The sequence below is a fragment of the Odocoileus virginianus genome, chromosome 15 (genome assembly GCF_023699985.2).
Source record: "Odocoileus virginianus isolate 20LAN1187 ecotype Illinois chromosome 15, Ovbor_1.2, whole genome shotgun sequence".
Classification (NCBI taxonomy): Eukaryota; Metazoa; Chordata; class Mammalia; order Artiodactyla; family Cervidae; genus Odocoileus; species Odocoileus virginianus.
In genome coordinates, this window is record NC_069688.1 from 24,114,310 (window position 1) to 24,133,719 (window position 19,410).

Sequence of the window (19,410 nt, forward strand, 5' to 3'; positions counted from 1 at the left end):
ATATCACACACCTGAAACTTACATAATACTGCACAGTAACTACACTTCAACAAAGGAAAAAAAAAAGTGAACATCATCTACAAGGAAACTAGTAATGGATGAAACTAGGCTAAGTGTTAGCCTCCTCGAGTCCCTCCCCTCCCCTAGTCCATTTGCAGGGCTTCCATCAGAGAAGTGACCAGGCCTGAAACAGAGGCAGAATGCGGAGGAACATGCCTCAGAAGCAGATCAAGTCCCCAGCCCACCAATCGCAGTATTCAAAGGTGCTGGAGTATGAGGAAGACAAGAGGAAATCACCGTATACCCTCCCTCCCCTGTGCATCTTGAGCCAAAACAGACAGCTGGCAGTGGGGCAGGGGGGTGGGGGGGGGTGGACATGAGCTTGTAGTTTTACAGTGAACTGCACTAAATTTTTCAAAACTAAAGATGATCAGAAAACCATGGGGTTTGCCAAATATAAAAAGAAACATGAATGAGAGATATGACCGATCATGGGCAAAAGTGGTGGCTGGAGAAATAAAATCATTCCATGTTTATACCCTCACTGCACTGAGACTGCTCCCTCCAAACAGATAATATGTAAAAAAAATATATAGGAAACTACTGCTTGAGGACACGATTTCAAATTAAATAAAAAGTTACAATATACAGACAAAAGGTCTTAAGAAAGAATCAAATTTTATATAATCAATCACCAATAAAACAGGTTGGAAACGACTCTTCAGTTATTTATTCTCTTCCTGGACATAGAAACATTAGAGTTCATAAAACTGAATTTCTAAAGGAGAATAATGTATGAATGACATTTTAAAATTCATCTTTCTAACTCTAAAAATGCTTCTGATGATTCAAAACATCAGCAGAAACCAGGGATCTTAGAACTCTAGGCTAAAATAATTAGGGTAATAATATTCCACTGCATTCTACAATGTACAAATCTTCAGGATTGATGGGTGAAATATTTCTGCTACAACAAAACTGCTGTTTCTACAAATGTGGCCCTAAAATTTCCAATGTACAATGATAATATTCCAGTGTCATAGATCTTGATTTTGATCAAAGAAAAATGAATAAAGTTAATTTTAGAAAACTACAGAATCATCTCCTATGTTTATTTAAGATTTACTGTTTATGAATCATATAATTTTGCTATCTTTTGTATTCTAAAATGTACACAACTCATCTTGATTCTTACACTGTTGTAGCACTAGTTCTGGATTTATAACACCATTGACCACAGCAAATTGACATTTTGTTTCTTTCTCTTGGGCTTACAAAAAATATTCCACTAAAAATAATGGGTCAGAAATTCCAGTATGTGCAAATTAAATAATGCAGCTTCCTTTGAAATTTGCAAATCTATAATAATTTTTATGTTAAAATAAGTTTCCTAGTTTGATTTGTAATCGCATAAACCCAGATGAGATGCTATAATTGTGCATGCTGTTAACAATTTCCACCAGTCTAGAGATTTCTTCTTCTTGAAAGGAGAAGAAGTGATTTGTGTCTGAAACTATTCAGATAACTCAAGAAATAAAGAATTCAAAGCTCAATTTGTGATATGTTTAAATGGCAAACCTTGATTTGATTTGAATAAATATCCTCATTCCTTAAAAAAAATGAAATAAGGAAAAATACTATAAGCAATAAAATAACTTATATAAAAAGCTAGGTATGTGAATTTTTTCATGCCCTTCTGAAAACATGAGGGACTATTCAAATGAAAAATTTTAATTCTATACCCCCTATCTCTCAAAAAGTTGAATCAAATTGTTTCTTGCAGAGGTTGAGAAATCCCCTAATGTCAGACTACTATTTTACTAATCTCATCAGAGAACTGGTTAACCGCTTGTCTGTTACATATTTTTAACGGTCACCCGCTGTGGGACAAAAATAAAGAGAGTGTAAAAAAGGTCCATGTTCAAAGAAAGCTGCTCAATAGATTGTTAAGATAACGGTCTGTACATTGACATCTGATAATTAACATCATCACTATGTCAAGAAAACATGTTTGATGAGCACCCCTCCCATTCATGAATTTAGTCCACAGCAGCAGGCAGAGATCCCACTGTAGCTATGGCCTCCAAGGAGGGGTGAGAACAGCAAAGAGCTGAAGAGTGGCAACTTAGTACTAGATCCTAGAATACTCCAAACATGCTTGATTCTTGCAGAGTCTGCACACTAGCTGTACAAAAGATCGAAATCTTTATTAACATGAAAATCAGCATATTCTTAGCAAAGCATAAAACAATACTCTTTGATAAATATTACTCTAATAAGTAAATTGGTAATAAATATTTCTTAACTACACCTCTTTTTTGGGGGGGGGGCTCCTCAGGTGGCCCAATAGTAAAGAACCCTCCTGCCACTGCAGGAGACGCAGGTTTGATCCCAGGGTCGGGAAGATCCCTTAGAGAAGGAAATGGCAACCAACTCCAGTATTCTTGCCTGGGAAATCTCATGAACAGAAAAGAGGAATCTGGCGGGCTACAGACCATGAGGTCACAAAAGAGTCAGACACAGCCCAGCAACTAAACAACAGAAACTACATTTTTAGATGACGTGAGAACATGTAAATCATCTCAGTTATCTGGGTGCTTCCCTGGTGACTCAGATGGTAAAGAATCCACCTGTAAGGCAGGAGAGCTGGGTTTGATCCCTGGATCAGGAAGATCCCCTGCAGAAGGGAATGGCAACCTACTCCAGTATTCTTGCCTGGAGAACTCCATGGACAGAGGAGCCTGGCGGGCTACAGCTCATGAGGCCACAAAGAGTTGGACATGACTGAGCAACAAACACTTTCACTTTCCCAGGTAGTAATACAAATCCACACTGTTATCTATTTATGACTAATAAATTTATAAGTAATAAATAAAAGAAGTTTCCCCAGGAAAAGTACTTAGAATGATGCCTGGCTCACGGTTACCATTAAAATAAATAATAGATACTATTAGAATAACACATCCCATAATAATGTTAAAAATTAAGATATGACATGATGTATAATTATGAAGAATAATATTACATTAGGATAATGTCTGTAATTGACTTTCCCTAAAGCTTATTTCCTCAATGCTTTTCATAACTAAAGTCAAGTCCTTTATAACTAAAATGTAAACATATATTTAACATGCTCAGTCATGTACCAGTGTTTTAGCTGGATGAGTAATCTATTTTACTCTGCATACAATATGCCTGTCACATTAATGCCTCTACAGGGATAAGTGAATGAATGAAATCACATTATACAGACTGAGCCTCAACTTGTAATTATCTTTTCTCTCTTTTGGAAATTATATACTTAGGAAAAGATTTGAAAATTACATGACTTTATTTGGTATACAAAATCTAGCAGTGATGTACAGATTTATTTCTAGTATAAAGTCACAGAAAAAAACTGTCTAACAAAATGCAACAACAGATGTGTTCTCAGTATTGTTAAGGAAGATAACTGCATTCTTACTTTAAGTGGTGAGTTTGTACATGACACAAATCCTAAATCTTTGTTCACTCCTTTTCTGCTTCATTGACTATGCTAGTGAAGGTCTAAGGAGGCAGCCAATTAATGTATAAATGATACATACACACACAGAATTATTTTAGCTTTACATTTCCATCAAAACTTAACACTACAAAATTTTTAACAGTCAATTACACATCTACAAGAAAAGAAGCTCCTCTCTTCCATAGTTTGTACTCAGGTTTTGATGCACTCACACACAGCCATTTACATATGTAAAACAAGCTACATGAAAATCTACAGGCTTTGCAAAGAAATAATTTTTTAACAAGGAAAACTTTCTTCAAGGTCAAAGGAAAATAAGTATATATAGGCACTCTGTATACCCTGATGCTGAGAAAGTTTTAAGGCAAAAGGAGAAGGGGGTGGCAGAGGATGAGACGGTAGATAGCATCACCAATTAAAAAATTATCAAATAGAAATGTCAGATCAAACAGATACAATGTGCTGTGCTTAGTCGCTCAGTTGTGTCCGACTGTGCGACCCTATGGACCGTAGCCTGCCAGGCTCCTTCCTCTATCCATGGGATTCTCTAGGCAAGACTGCTGGAGTGTGTTGCTATGCACTGCTCCAAGGGATCTTCCCAACCCAGAGATCCAACTGCATCTCCTGCACTGGCATTCGAGCTCTTTATCACTAGTGCCACCTGGGAAGCCCCCACCCCAAAAAGGTAGAATAACTGAAATGAAAAATTTATTATATGGACTCAACAGCAAATTGGAGAGGACGGAAAAAAGAACCAGTAAATCTGAAAATAAACCAACCAAAGTTACACAATCCAAAGATGGTGAAAAACTGTAAATAGTCTCAAAGACCTCAAAGACAATATCAAGAGGCTCAACACATATGTAACTGGAGTCCCAAAAGGAGAAGACAAAGAAAAGGGCAAAAAAAATTTTTTTGAAAAAAAAACAAAAAACAAAAAAAGAAACTAGCCCCAAATCTTTCAAAACTAATGAGAAACATTATGGTAATCTAAAAAGCTAAATGAATCCCAAGCAGGATTAAAAACAACACTAGACATAGCACAGCCAAACTGGTGAAACCAACAATGAACAGATACCTTAAGAGCAGCTAGAGTAAAACAACACACTACATATATGGTACAGAAACAACTGATTATCCTTTGGGAAAAAGAGACTCTCACCCATACCATACACAAAAAATTAAATGAATATCAGCATGAAACACAAAGGTATAAACCAGAAAGTATTTAGAAAAAAATCAGAGAAAATCTTTGCAAACTTGGGGTAGTCAAAAATTCCTTAGATAGGATAAAAAAGGTATAATTTATGGAAAAAAAAAAAACAAAAAATTGAACTTCATCAAAACTGAAAACTTCTCCACTTTTTAAAAGATGCCATTAAGATACTGAAAAGACAAGTTACAGGCAGGGAGATAATATCTGCAACAGAAAGGACCTCTATCTAGAATATATAAAAAACTCTGATCACACAATAATCTTTAAAAATCGATACCAGAAACTGAGAAAAAAACGTGGACATTTCACAAAGAGAAAATTGGCCAACAAGCACAAGAAAAGAAGTGCATATTATGGGTCATCAGGAAAATACAAACTAAAATATGAATGAGACAGCACTGTATCCTTCATAGAATAAGGCTCATCAATGTATGAAACCCTCATACAGTCCTGGGAGGAAGGCAACATGAGTTCCTGTTGCTTTGGTTGTTTAGTCTCTAAGTTGTGTCTGACTCTTTTGCGACCCGATGGACTGTAGCTCGCCAGGCTCCTCAGTCCACAGAATCCAGGCAAGAATATGGGGTGGGTGGCCATTTCCTTCTCTAGGGGGATCTTCCTGACCCAGGGATTGAGCCACGTCTCCTGCATTGGCAGGCAGACTCTTTACCACTGATCCACTAGAGAAGCCCATGCAATATGATACAGCACACTGTAAGAGAATCTGATGGCTTCTTCTAAGTTTGTATGGACACTTACCATGTGACCCAGGAATTTCACTCTGAGGTACTTTTTCCAAGAGAACTGGAAACTCTGCACAAAATCTTGTACATGAACAGTTGCAAACAGCTTTATTCATAATAGCCTCAAGCTGAAAACAACGCAAACGTCCATCAACAGATAAACGGATAGTTTGTGGTACATGTCCATGCAATGAACTAGTTCTTAGAAACACAGAGGAGCAAACCGCTGATATGTACATGAACAATCTCAAAAACATTACAGTGAGTGAAAGAAGCAGGAGACAAAACTGTCTGTTCACGCTGTATGATTCCATTTTTATGAAATTTTAGGCAATACTAATCTAATACTAACGAAGGATAGCCTGATTGCCACCAAGCCACAGAGAGGTGAGAAAAACAGGCTACAAAGAGGCAACAGGGAATTTTTTCACAGTAATAGAAACATTCCCATCTTGACTGTGGTTGTAGTTACAGAGTGGTATACATTTTTCAAAACTCATCAATCTATATAACTAAAATGGATGTAATTTATCAGGTGTAAATTATACCTCAATGCAATCGATTAAACAATTAAAAGATATAGTTATTTGACACAGTGACACAACAGCTGGCAACACTAAGTCATTGCTCATTACCTCTCATAAATAATCATAATTAATCTCCCAATTAATTTCCAATTAGTTATTACCTTAGGAGACTAATCATTTGAATTTATCTTGTGTCCAGATGTGATTGTGTACCCTTCCACTTGTCCTGTTCCCTTCGCCCTGGCCATATTCCACATCCCACTCCCATCAATCCCATGCTGATGTCGGCTCCCCGAGGACAGAACACTTGACTGTCATTTACACTATATCCTTATTGCCAAAAAGTGCACCCAGTTCATAGCAGGTGCTCAATAGACTTCAGTTGACTTAATGAATGAACCAGTCCCTTAAACTGTTAGTATTCATTGGGAATATCTCCGAGGTCTTTGCCCACTTTTCTTGGTCAGTCTTACCTACTTTTATGGCATCAGTTACATCTGCACACCAAAGACTCTCGAATATCTGTGTCCTATGCCCTCTTGCTATTCACCAGAACCACTGACCAATGCCTACTACACAGCTGACTTTGAAAGTCCCAAAGGCAACTCAAGTTCACCTCCTCTAAGTTAATTCATGACATTCATACTAAAAAATAGAACCTTTCCTAAAACATTCATACTATCTTCCTGCTTTACTTTATTCTCAAATTCTTGGAATGGTCAACATATCCTCAGATAGCCTCTAACTGCTCTTCAATGCATTAAATCTAGCTTCCCTCCTGATAAGAGAAGTGAAGGTACCCTCACAGAAGTAGGCACAAGAGACCATTTAATCCACTTATCTGTACTGCGAACACCTGCACCTCTGCCCCACTCCTCTACAACCGTGTGCTCGTAGCTCAGTTGTTCTGACTTGTTGCGACCATTGACTGTAGCCCGCCAGGCTCCTTTGTCCATGGAATTTTCCAGGTAAGAATACTTGAGTGGGTAGCCATTTCATTCTACAGGGGATATTCACAACCCAGGGATCAACCTCAAGTCTCCTCCATCCCCTGCATTGGCAGGCAGATTATTTACCATCGCATCACCTGGGAAGCCCTGACAACCATTAGCTTTGCTTAATTCAATCTTTGCTATTTTTCTACTGAATTCAAGCAAAGTCACTCTAATTGGTCTTTCTTCTACCAATCTTTTTTTTGTCTAGTTCCTCCTCCACATGCCTACAAAATTCTCTCTCTAAAATAAAAAACCAATGTCACCATCCTTTAAAAAAGAAGTTGGTGGTCTCTAACAGCTAACTTCAAATCCTCAGCAACACACACATGTCTTTTCAGCTTCCTTGCTGACACTTCCGCTTTGAATTCTGAGCATTTCTAAAACACGCGCCCTTTTATGTCTCGAGTACTTACCTCCTTCTGCCTACAATTCCTTTCCTTCTTAGAATTCACCTTAAGAATCTATGTACTTCTTAAAATTTATTCAAAAGTCCCTCTGCTATGAATACTTCCTAATTCAATCGGTCAGAGCTGTTCATTCCCACCCATTTTTCTAAACATGGCTGACCACACCTCCCCTGATCACTTACCACATTACACCTATAATGATGCTTATTACATGAGGAAGGCATTTCATTATTTCCTGCAGTATATTGTAGCATGTTACATATTTACTACAAATATGTAATTTTTTAACTAAATTGTTGCATTATGTTAAAAAACTGATCCCTGGAAACTGGACTCAATTGTAATAGTGGCCAATCTTCTGTGTATTGATTTTATTTTCCTGTCTGACCCCAACTTGACCGTAACACTTCCTATGCCCACTGCTTAGTATGCTACCTGGCATGTGTAGGTACTTATTAAGTAGCTGCCCAGAGTGATTAAATAAATAAATATTCAATTTATTTATTAACTAAATCAATTCCAGTATTCAATTATATTTTATAAATGAATTAACTTCATATCCATCTGTTCTTCACATACATACTGAAATTAATGAAAACTATTCTTAATGTACTATCTACGATTTCTAGAATTTTTGAAGTTGTGGACTGTGTATCTTTCTCCAATTGTAGTCCTTGTTTCTTCAAATGTTCTCTAGCCGGGGTCCCCACCTCTGGGATCTAATGCCTGATGACCTGAGGTGGAACTGATGTAATAAAAATAAAAATAAAGTGCACAATAAATGCAATGTGCTTGAATCACCCAGAAACCAGCCCTTGCCCAATCCATGGCAAAGCTGTCTTCCAGAAAACTGGTCCCTGATGCCAAAAAGGTTGGGGACAACAGTACTATAGGACTTGATTCTGAACTTTTATTGTACTTTAAAAAGCAATACTACAGATAAAAACATTTTAGGAGCTTTTCAAACATCTCTTACTTCTAACAGTTAAATCTGCTTTTTGATGAGACTATGTGAAGACAGAACTTCCCTGAACCTGAAATCGGCCAGGGATTAGAAGGAACTAATAATTCTCTATGTGAACATGAGTAACCTGCATTAGTAATAGGATGTTTTATTTGTGTAGTTCCGCAAATGTGTATTTACATCATAAAGTTATATCTCTGAATAAAATCTAAAGTTCCTTCCAGCTCAAAATAGAATTAACTCTTAAATGACTCAGACTCAGTTGTGTACACAGTGGAGTGCATGAAAGAAAAAAGAAGTGAAAGTGTTAGTAGCTCAGTCATGTCCGATTCTTTGCAACCCCATGGACTGTAGCCTGCGCCAGGCTCCTCTGTCCATGGAACTCTCCAGGCAAGAATACTGGAGTGGGTAGACATTCCCTTCTCCAGGGGATCTTCCTTAGCCAGGGATCAAACCTGAGCTGCCTGCACTGCAGGCAGATTCTTTACCATCTGAGCCACCAGGGTGAAAGGCATAAATAAATTTATTAATGCAATCTATGACCAAACCAAAGCAATATCCAAAAGACCATATTACCATGAACACTAATCCTACCTTCAGGAATCAGGCTTCAAACACTATAAAATAGTTGGATTTAAAATAAAGATTTGTAATCAAGAAGCAAAAATGTACCGGCATTTCTGCTGTGTCATAAAATAATATGTGTAATGCCTCTTTCGCTCTCTGATACATAACAAGGCAGTCAATAAATGTCAGTTTCATTTCCTTGTTCACTCATGTATCTTCTAATACCCCTGGCATGTCAGAGTAGTTTTTTCCAGTGTGCAGAAAACTCTACATGCAGCATTCCACAGACTGCTCTCTTTTTCTCAAGAGTTGTCCTGGATGAGAAGAGAACAATACATTTGAAATTTTAAACGCTGTCATTCATGGAGAAAAAAAAACCTTGCAGCTGTAGCCGAATGCTGAAGAGAGGAAAATAAACCATTTCAACGTGACTTAGAAAAAATAGGTATATATACATACACCAGCCTGACATGATATAGTACCTGATGAATACTACAATTAATCTTCTGTTACTAAGTAAAAAATCACATCATTGCCAACCATCTCTAGCAAAAGGAAATGAAATTCACCTTTAGATGAAAAATAATTTCCTTTTCTTCAACTTGATTGAAGAAATAATTGCTTATTGCTTTTCAAATAATTTGAAATAGAATTCTTGAAATCTCTTGCAATACAAACAGAAAAGGCTACAGATATTTCCAGTTGGGGATGATAACATAATGGCAACTATTTTTTTCTGCACATCAGTGGCTCATTTCAGATCCACATCAAAGTCACTGTGTTAGGACAGCTCTTCTATGTATTACTCTTTCTTTGAAATGTATCTTATTATGTATATGCTGGTGTATCAAGGCTCAAGAGTATGTCTATCCTGATTACATTCTGCAGAGATTTAGGGTGGAGTTACTCTTGAAAAGTTTATGTGGTAATAATGGACTATTTTGTTTTCCTGGAGGCTCAGTGGTAAAGAAGCTGCCTGCCAATGCATGAGATGCAGGTTCAATCCCTGGGTTGGGAAGATCCCCTGGAGAAGGAAATGGCAACCCACTCCAGTATTCTTGCCTGGGAAATCCCACAGACTGAGGAGCATGGTGGGCTACAGTCCATAGGGTACAAAGAGTCAGACACGACTTAGCGACTAAACAACAAATGGACTATCTTACTTGAGTCTTCTTGATTCTTAACTGTTATTCATCCCACTGTGTTTTTATATGCACCAGGCTTTCTTTCTTCAAATGCAATATTTTTCTCTAAATAGTTGGAAATTTCAGGCAAGTGAGCTTATGAACTATAGTTATGTGAAACGTATTGACAGTTTGTGTGCCCTTGAGGTTTTGGCCAAGTATATCAAACTCTGAAGAAACCAGACAACAGGTCAGTTTGCAGATAACAGGCTGTCCATTTGAAGAACAAATCGGAGTTTTAGGGTCACCACAGGAAGACCAAAGACTTTAGGAGAATTCTTCCAATTTCTCCAAGGTCTTTGGAAAGTTGAGGCTAAGTCCAAGAGGGCTCTGTAAGAAGTGACTATAAATCAGAGCAAAATCTCTTGACCCCATGCCAAACCCATAAATGTATTTTGCTCATTGTACTCTGAGTAATTTCTCATCACTTTATATACATTGTGTAACAGTGTAGATGAAAATTTGGGCTCAGAAGTGACATGGTAAGTTATGTTTCGAGGACAAATTAGAAATGGGGGAAAACATTTTTAAGCGGGGGAGTATATGTCCATGCATAATTTCTTTCTCCATATTTTCCTATTAGAAATCTACAAAATTTTACTTATACTGGTTTTTAAAAAATGGACCCCTTACTCCAAAAAAAAACTAGCCGCAAATAGCCTGATTATAAGTCAGCCTGACTATAAATTAAAAAAACTCAGATTATAAATACATGGATTACAAAAAGTGAGGTATAGGGAAAATAAGAAAAAAGAGAAAGGACAAACGTTGATTCTTGAGTTGGGCAAGCCCCACTCTCCATGTCCCATCTCAGTGTAAACTGTACTAAGGCCAAACTGTTAAAATATGTTATGTCATACATGCCAAAAATAAATATTTAAGAGAGGCCCATAATCATAAAAGAAACCTGCTGTAATCATACTAAACTTCAAAAAAGAAGACATATTAGTTGAAAGGTATTATGTTTGAATTGTACTTGAAAAGAAAGTTTTTAATTAAATAGATAATTCTGAGCATTCCACTGACATTCTCATCTAGCTAAAAATCGCACCAACATCTAGAATTCACAATAATGAAAAGGTACTCCGCCCAGTAAAACATTCCCTGATTTTTAAAAAATAAATTAAATATGGTTTAACTAAGATACTAAGTGCCTTCTTTACACCCTTAATATGAAAAAAAAAAATCTGATTTTTTATATTTCACTCTGGAGGTTTTAAAAACAATACTGCTCACTGGATGATAATCACAAGGAAGGGTACAGACTAAAAGATTAAAATTAAACCCATCTAGAAAGGATAATTTACTAAAATAATTCATTTTAATTTTCAGTCTAATTTTTCTAATGACTCAATTAAACAATGAAACTGCTTACAGTTAATTATACAGAGATTTCTAATATAATTAGTATGGAAAACATATTTATGATGCAAAAACTCACAATAATGTAAATTATAACACAAAGAAACAAAATCTACTTCAGCTCAAAAGCTGATGAGCATTTCAAAAATGTCTCCTCCATAATGATTTTCTTTAAGAAACTGACTAATTTTGAAACATTTTGGCATTATAATTAGAGAGTATCAAGTACACACCAAGGAACCCTGGACACTAAGGTATACCTGTATTTCAAATGAATTTTCATGAAATGCACAGAAGTTAAAGAAGCATACTGACTGGGCTGGACAAAGCTTCAGGATCGCAGAACTACTGATAAAAAACTTTTTTTTCCTAAAAAGTAGTAAGTCAATAACATTCAAGCTCTAAAAGAAAATTTAAAAAACCATACTCAATAAAACTTAAAAAAAATCAATATTCATTTATGATAGAAATCCAAAAGCTTGCATCTAAAATGTGATTAAAAACTTTAGGTTAGCCCAAGCAAGGATAAAAGAATTACTGAGAATATGCAAGTGTTCAGTCATCTTCTGACCTGCGGAGCCAGTTTTATTAATAATAATAACTTTTAACTGTATAATAATTTTAACTGTTTTATAGACTTAAGGGAAAGGATGTGAGTTTAATACTTTCATTATGGTGAGCAAATAAGCTTTTTGTCACTCATAAATTTCAGTTAAAGAGTGGGTAATGAAAAAAATTTTAAAGTTAAAACAATATAGTTTCAGTACACTAATATATTTTTTACTTTTAATACAACATAGCTGTCACATACAATGGCTCTGGTAGGCTTAAATCAAATGTCAATGGGCACAGAAGGCCAGAGAAGAGTTTATACAGTATTCAATAAGCAATAATATCTATTCAGTGTACAATAACAAAATTTTAAAAGTACTAACCTTGAGACACAGAGAAAGAATTTATTGTTTTTAAGTTCCAGAAATAAAAATAACACAATAGCATGGAATCCGTAACAAGCTGGCCCTATCATTTCTAAACTATGGTCCAATTAAAACATTTAAGAAATAGAAACAATCTACATGTTTTTCTAGCAGGTAAATACACCTGAGAAAGTTACCTATAAAGAAATAGGCTTTAAAACTCTTAACCACAAAGACTCTTCTACTGTGACGTTATGAGGATGTGTTGGGCACCTGTCAGGGCATGGAGCCATTTCCCACAGTATGTTCACCACACAGCTGCAGGCTGCAGCTTGTCAGCAACACAATATTTCATATCAACACCAAGCTCATTTGACCAAAGAAGCACAGTAATGTTTCAAACCATCTGCTTATATTCATTAGTATGTAAAAATCACCATACACAATTTGGAAATGTTTACTAACTTGTCCATAAATAAGTGCGTATTATCTCAGCATAAACTTTAAAGAAAAAAAAAAAAAAGGGTCTGAGTAGTCAACCCAAATATAGGAGTAACAGATTCTACATTTTGACTAAAGCAAAACTATTTTAAAATTATAGTTGCTGTAACTGCCAAGAATTAACAAATAAATACAAATTTAAAATTTTAAGTAGTTCTGGCAGCAAAATGAACATCTACCATATAACTTCTCCAAGCAAAAAAAATCAATTCAGAGCCTGAATCAATTTGTGCTTTGTTTCTATAAAAATCCAAATGTAGTATTACTTTTGGACATTTTTAGACAACTAGATTTGTAAATAAACAGTGAATTCCTTTCCATCACAGTTTATTTCTAGTTCATCCTATGTACATTACAGATAGAACTAAAAATTGCTTAGTTCTTTTTTTCCAGGACTTTTAACTGTGTGAATCAAGGTCCTTTTAAACAGTGATTATTATTCTTAAGGTAAACCACAAAAACAAACTCTAAAATTTTAATTTTTAAATTAAATGATTAAAATTTCAGATGACAGAGCCAAAAACTGCTAACAGCTTTTTAGATTTCACATTAATAATCTAATTAAAAACACTAACCACTACCTGGCAAGAGATTGGAAAGAATCAGGTTTCTGTGAAGGGAAACAAACAAACCAAAAAAAAACATGCAAAAATTCCACCCCCTCAACCACGTGATCTTCTCTCATATCTAAATTTGAAAAAAAAAATTATAAATACATGATCATTTTAGACAATACAGACCTTCTAGAGCATTTCTAAAGGAAATTACAGCTTTTGGTCGTAGGGAATAAGACTAAGATGGAAAGGGGCATGAAAATAGCGAACTCTGCGGGGACAGCCTGTTCTTTCCACACACAAGCCCGCCGCTGCTCATCCAGTCGAGTGGTTACAGTTCAGTACAGGATTTTCAAGGCAACTAAGATGTCAAAACACAGGTATTTCCTCTTCCTAGAGTTAACAATTCTTTTAAAAGATCTACCCACAGAGGATTATTGGTTTTTGTTTTTTTTTCCCAAAAGGGAACAATGACTAAATAGGGGAGGGAGAGAGTTTCCAGCCCCAAATTCTTATACACAAGAGGCCTATAAGCTAGGTGTAGACTGCCCAGTGAAATAGAATTATTGGTACCATCTGAGGTAGGTGCTACCCTAGATGGCTCAAAACACAATCCAGTCAAACAATACATGTTTTTATGCCTCTAACAGCTAGAAAGCATTTATTACTGTTCTAACACCAAGGTTAATGAACTCCTAAGACAACAGACTTCTAGGATGTTGTACCTTAGTGGCATCTCTGAATCATTACTAGCAACAGAATGCCAAATTCAAAAAATTGCTATGAAAGTAAAATCAGCATTAGAAAAACTCAACCTTACTGTAAACTGAGGGAGCACTTAGTGTTTACTAAGACCAAATGTATGAAGGCAGGATCTTTACTTGGGAAGACAGAGTGGAGGGAATAGATGTGCCCAATTGAGACCAATCAGAAGACGGAACAGAGGATGAAAAATGTCTTAAAAAAAAAAAATAGAGGAGGAAGAAAGAAAATGGAGGAGAGCCAGGCAGCAAAAAATAATTACTGGAGAGAATGAAAAATCTTTAAAATGAGGCATGTGCACATGGCTCGTTTTTCTGTCCTCTGTGTTCCTAATGATTTACAATGTAAGTGGCATAGAAGTCACACTAGCAGGCAAGAATGAGCTTTCTGATGGACAGAGATGGAGGACTAGGGGCTAATGAATTGCTTTGTTTTCTTGGTTTTGCTTTTAATTCATACCTGAAAGCCTTGAATCCTTGCTAAATATTCCAGCTGTTTTGAAGGTTGTACTGGAGAACAAGGGGGAGTAGGAGAACTTCCTTTTAAACCTATGGCTTCAGCTGTAGAAGATGTTCCGTTCATAAGGAGTTCCCTGGCAATTGTAGCTGAACTACTCGATGTGGGAGATATACTGAAGAAAGAGCTCGAGGGTTGGTTCATATCTTTGGGTGACAAATAGCCTAGAGTCGTGCCAGAGATTACTTTGTGGCGGCTGGCTTCCATCTCTTGATAAACATCAGGAGACAAATGAAGAATTCCTTTTGGAGCTATAAGTAAAATAAAGGAACATTGTTATTACACTTAAAATGAGCGAAACAGAAACATGTTAGAGCATTAGTGACTCAAGGATTCCACTTGAAACAAGGCAATGAAAAACACTGTTAAGCACCCGTCTTCCCCATACTTGCAAAGGCAAATGCAGTCTCCTCTTTGGAGGCGAAAAATGTACGTTTCAATATTCCTAAAAATCATTGTCTTAAAAAAATCACAAAAGTGACTTCAAGGGAAAGCGTATGTGGTGGAGAAGCTATGGAGGAACATGGGTTACTGATATGTAGAAGTGCAATGGGGGTAAGATTAGGAATGTGCAGGGTCTTCAGACTGCAATTTAATATTTTATGATCTCATAAAAGAGACACAAAATCCCTAACATATGCAGCAGTTGAGACACAGAGGTAAAATGATGGCTGGGTCAGTCCAAATTATCAGAGCAGAAAACTCATACATCCAATGGCCTGCTGATATTCCTCTCTCCACAAGGATGTCCCACTGTCAACTCTACCTCATGAACATGTTAAAAACTGACAAAGCATCTTCGTCCTCCAAACTGTCTCCTATCTGGCTTATCTCATCATGATAGGGCTGCCCTGGCGGCTCAGTAGTAAAGAATTGCCCTGTCAATGCAGGCGATGTGGGTTTGATCCCTGGGTCAGAAAGATTCCCTGGAGAAAGAAATGGCAGCTCACTCCAGTATTCTTGCCTGGGAAAGCCCATCAACAGAGAAGCCTGCTGGGCTGCCGTCCACAGGGTCACAAAAGAGCTGGACACGACCTAGTGACTAAACAACAACATGTACCACCATCCATCTGCTCAGCTGCCCAACCTAGACTCCTGGCAACCAGCTTTGACTCACTCACAAACAAGTAGCCACCATGTGCAGTCTAGAATGTGCCCTGTCAGCTTCTCAAGTGTATTAGCTCAAGTCAGGCCATATGCAGATTCTAACATCAAGTGGAGTGAGCCTGGGGCTGTGTCATCAGTTGGCAGAGTTGTAAACAGATTTCCCTTGACTTCCATTTGTCTGAGAGATATTTCAAACCACTTTTCACACACTTGTTCTAACATCTTTGGATCAGATATTAACAACTCTCAAATCATGACATGATCTTCTAAAATTACTGATCAATCACCAGTTTTGGAGAACATGGTCTGAGAAAGAAAACTTAGACCCTTGGTCCTGCTTCTCCCTTTCCCCCCACGACCCTCCTGATTCAGGCCCTCAGTGTTTCTGACAGGGCTATTGTAACCATCACTAAAAGCTCCACACTACTGCTCTCCCCAGAGTCCATTTCCCAAAATGGGTGTATACCATAATCCCCAAATATACGGGTTCCATGATAAATACACGGGGGAAATCTTGCAAATTATATTACCCACAACTGTCCCTTCAGGAGGATTAAAAATACACATTAGCACAATAAAAACTCTGAGAAGTCCAGAAGAAGAGAAATCCATTTAACTTGGTTTAAGCCAGGATTTCCCAAATACATGTTATATCGAGGCTTCCCATGTAACATTAATAACATCTTAACACCCTAGGAAATGCTAAGGCTAGACATTCTCTTACTTTAAAGTCTTTACTGGCTCTCCATCACTTAAACATCAGATCAGAATCCCTGAGGATGACAAACGAGGCCCTCAGTGCTCTGGCTCCTCCTCACCTCCCCATCCTACTAAAATCTTTATGGAGACCCCATGCTCCACTCATGCAAATATAGTCACACCTCTCCCCATATTCTGGCTTCTCTGATCTCATCACATCTTTATTTCTATTGTTCAGTCTCTTTCTCTCTCTCACACACACCCACCCACACACATACAGACAACAGTTAGCCTCCTACTGTTAGGTTCTAGGCTCTGTGCTAACCAACAGTGTCCTGACCTCAAGTCACCCTCAGTCTCTTAGGAGAGGAAAATGAAAGGGATAAATATCATGGTGTGGCAGGTACCTCTGCAGAGACGGGTTGGGGAGCAGCGGGAATGAGAAGGGAGAAGCACTGGGAGCTCAGGAAAGGCTTCCTAGAGGTGGTGCTGACAGCACATCCCAAGAGACTGAAGGCAGGGAGAGAGAGGCAGACGCAGGGATATTAGCAGACCCGGGAACCTCTGCACTGGGGCAAGAAGGGGGAGATGGGGACTGCAACACGGTAAAGTGGAGGCTGGAAGGGGCCAAGCTCCAGGGAACTTCATCCTGATGGTGTTATAACATAAAGTCAGCGAGTGAAAGTTGCCCAGTCGTGTCCGACTCTTTGTGACCCCATTCAGTCCATGGAATTCTCCAGGTCAGAATGCTGGAGTGGGTAGCCATTCCCTTCTCTGAGGGATCTTCCCAACTCAGGGATGGAACACAGGTCTCCAGCATTGCAGGCAGATTCTTTACCAGCTGAGCCACAAGAGAAGCCCAAAACATAAAGGGGTTGCTTTAATAAATAATTTATATATGGAACTTCCCTGGCATTCCTGTGGTTAGGACTCTACACTTCCACTGCAGGAGGCACAGGTTTGAAACCGGTTGGGAAACTAAGGTTCTACATACTGCATGGCATGGCCAAATGAATAAATACACAAATAAATTATATAGCATAAAATATCATCCTATTTTACAGATTTAAAGGACTTCCCTGTAGCTCAAATGGTAAAAAATCTGCGTGCAATGCAGGAGAGCTGGGTTTGATCCCTGGGTTGGGAAGATCCTCTGGAGAAAGGAATGGCAATCCAGTCAGCATTCTTGCCTGGAGAATCCCATGGACAAAGGAGCCTGGCAGGCTACAGTCCATGGGGTCACAAAAAGCTGGACACGACCGAGTAACTAATACACACATGCTTTATGGATTTAATTTATACCTTTGCGTTTGTTAGCTTTACATTCAGGAAAATTTTTAACAAAAAAATTTAAAAAGAAAACATAGGCATTGGGGGAAAGTTACAGATAAATCTCATTAGCCAGGGTAAATTACTTTTAACATTTTGCTTTAAAAATATACTTTTAGTCTTTTTTCCTATATACTTTTTGTTAATTGAAAAAAACAAATTAAAAGACAGAAATACAACATGATCCTTTTGTTATTTATAAAACTATGGACTTTCATTAACAATTTTAAGCTTAAAATTTCATTATATCAGTTGTTTCTTTAAACAATTTTGTATTGCTGGGCATCTAATTTATTTCTTTTTTTAAAAAACACAAGGAAACACATTTTTTCTAATTACAGCCTTATTCACATGAAAATTGATTTCCTTAACTCAGAAGCAGAACCACTAGTTCAAAGAACATGCATTTTATTTTTTTTACACTAACAAACTGCTCTAAATTGGTACAAATGGTAGTAGTTGTGCCAATTTCACACCTCCATACAAATATGTGAAAGTTTCTCCTTCTTATTTCAGTAGTAGATATTATTATTAAAAAATCTTTGCCACTGTTCTCTGTTAGTGTAGATAAGTGGCAAAGATTTTTTAAAATAATAATATCTAATATCAAAATAGGGGAAAAAGGTACTTTTAGCTTCACCCCCTGATATCTGGGGAGGGGAGCGAGGCTGCATATTTGAGGGCTTCCCTGGTGGCTCAGGTGGTAAGGATTTGTCTGCAATGCAGGAGACTCAGGTTCGATCCCTGGAGGAGGGCATGGCAACCCACTCCAGTATTCTTGCCTGGAGAATTCCATGGACAGAGGAGCCTAGCAGGCTACAGTCTATGGGGTCGCAAAGAGTTGGACATGACTGAGCAACTTCACTTTCACTTTCATCTGTGACCAATGGTTTAATCAATCATGCCTATGTAATGGAACTGCCAAAAACCTCCTAAATGAGGAGGTTTGAAAAGCGTCTTGAGTTTGGGTCGTGTCTCCCAACTCTACTGGGACAGACGCTTCTGTGCTCCAGCTCCTTTTGAACCCCACCCTGTGTACCTACCTCTTCCCCTGGCTTTCATTTTAAATCTTTTGTAATAAACCCATGAGAGTATCTTCCTGAGTTATGTGAGCTGTTCCAGCAAGTCTTCAAACTGGAGAAGGGGGTGGTGGGAACCCCCTAAATTTACACCATTTCGGTCAGGAGTACATATGGGAATATGCGGCTTGTGATCGGCAAAGCAGGGCATCTTGTGAACCTGAGCCTTTAATCTGCGGGGTCTGCACTGATTCCAGGGAGCAAAGGAGCCAAACTGCAGGACACTCTGTTAGTGTCCAGAAAGCTGGAGAACTGGTTGGTATGGGGGAAAAGAATCCCTACACAGTTAGTGTCAGAAATGCAGTAAAAACAGCCGTACGTCAACTCTGATCAAACTAGACACGTACATGCAGTTTTATGTTCAATTTTATCTCAACAAAGTAAAAACATTCGCCAATTTGATAAGTGAGATGACACATTACTTTTTCACTAGGTGTACCAACACCAGATACAATTCTTATTTAAACAATAACTTAATG

The 19,410-nt window shown here is 37.6% G+C and overlaps 1 protein-coding gene across 16 annotated transcripts in view; it reads right to left on the bottom strand.

Moving 5' to 3' along the window:
• The window catches only part of STAU2 (staufen double-stranded RNA binding protein 2), a 293,835-nt gene that overhangs the window by 118,199 nt on the left and 156,226 nt on the right, over positions 1-19,410 (bottom strand). For 15 of the 16 annotated variants that reach the window (XM_070477173.1, XM_070477176.1, XM_070477170.1 and 12 more), the window contains one exon: positions 14,661-14,968. In XM_070477173.1, coding sequence (XP_070333274.1) covers positions 14,661-14,968 — 308 coding nt within the window. Of the gene's footprint in view, positions 1-5,552; positions 9,236-14,660; positions 14,969-19,410 lie in introns of those variants that run through there. The other variant, XM_070477177.1, reaches the window with a different exon arrangement.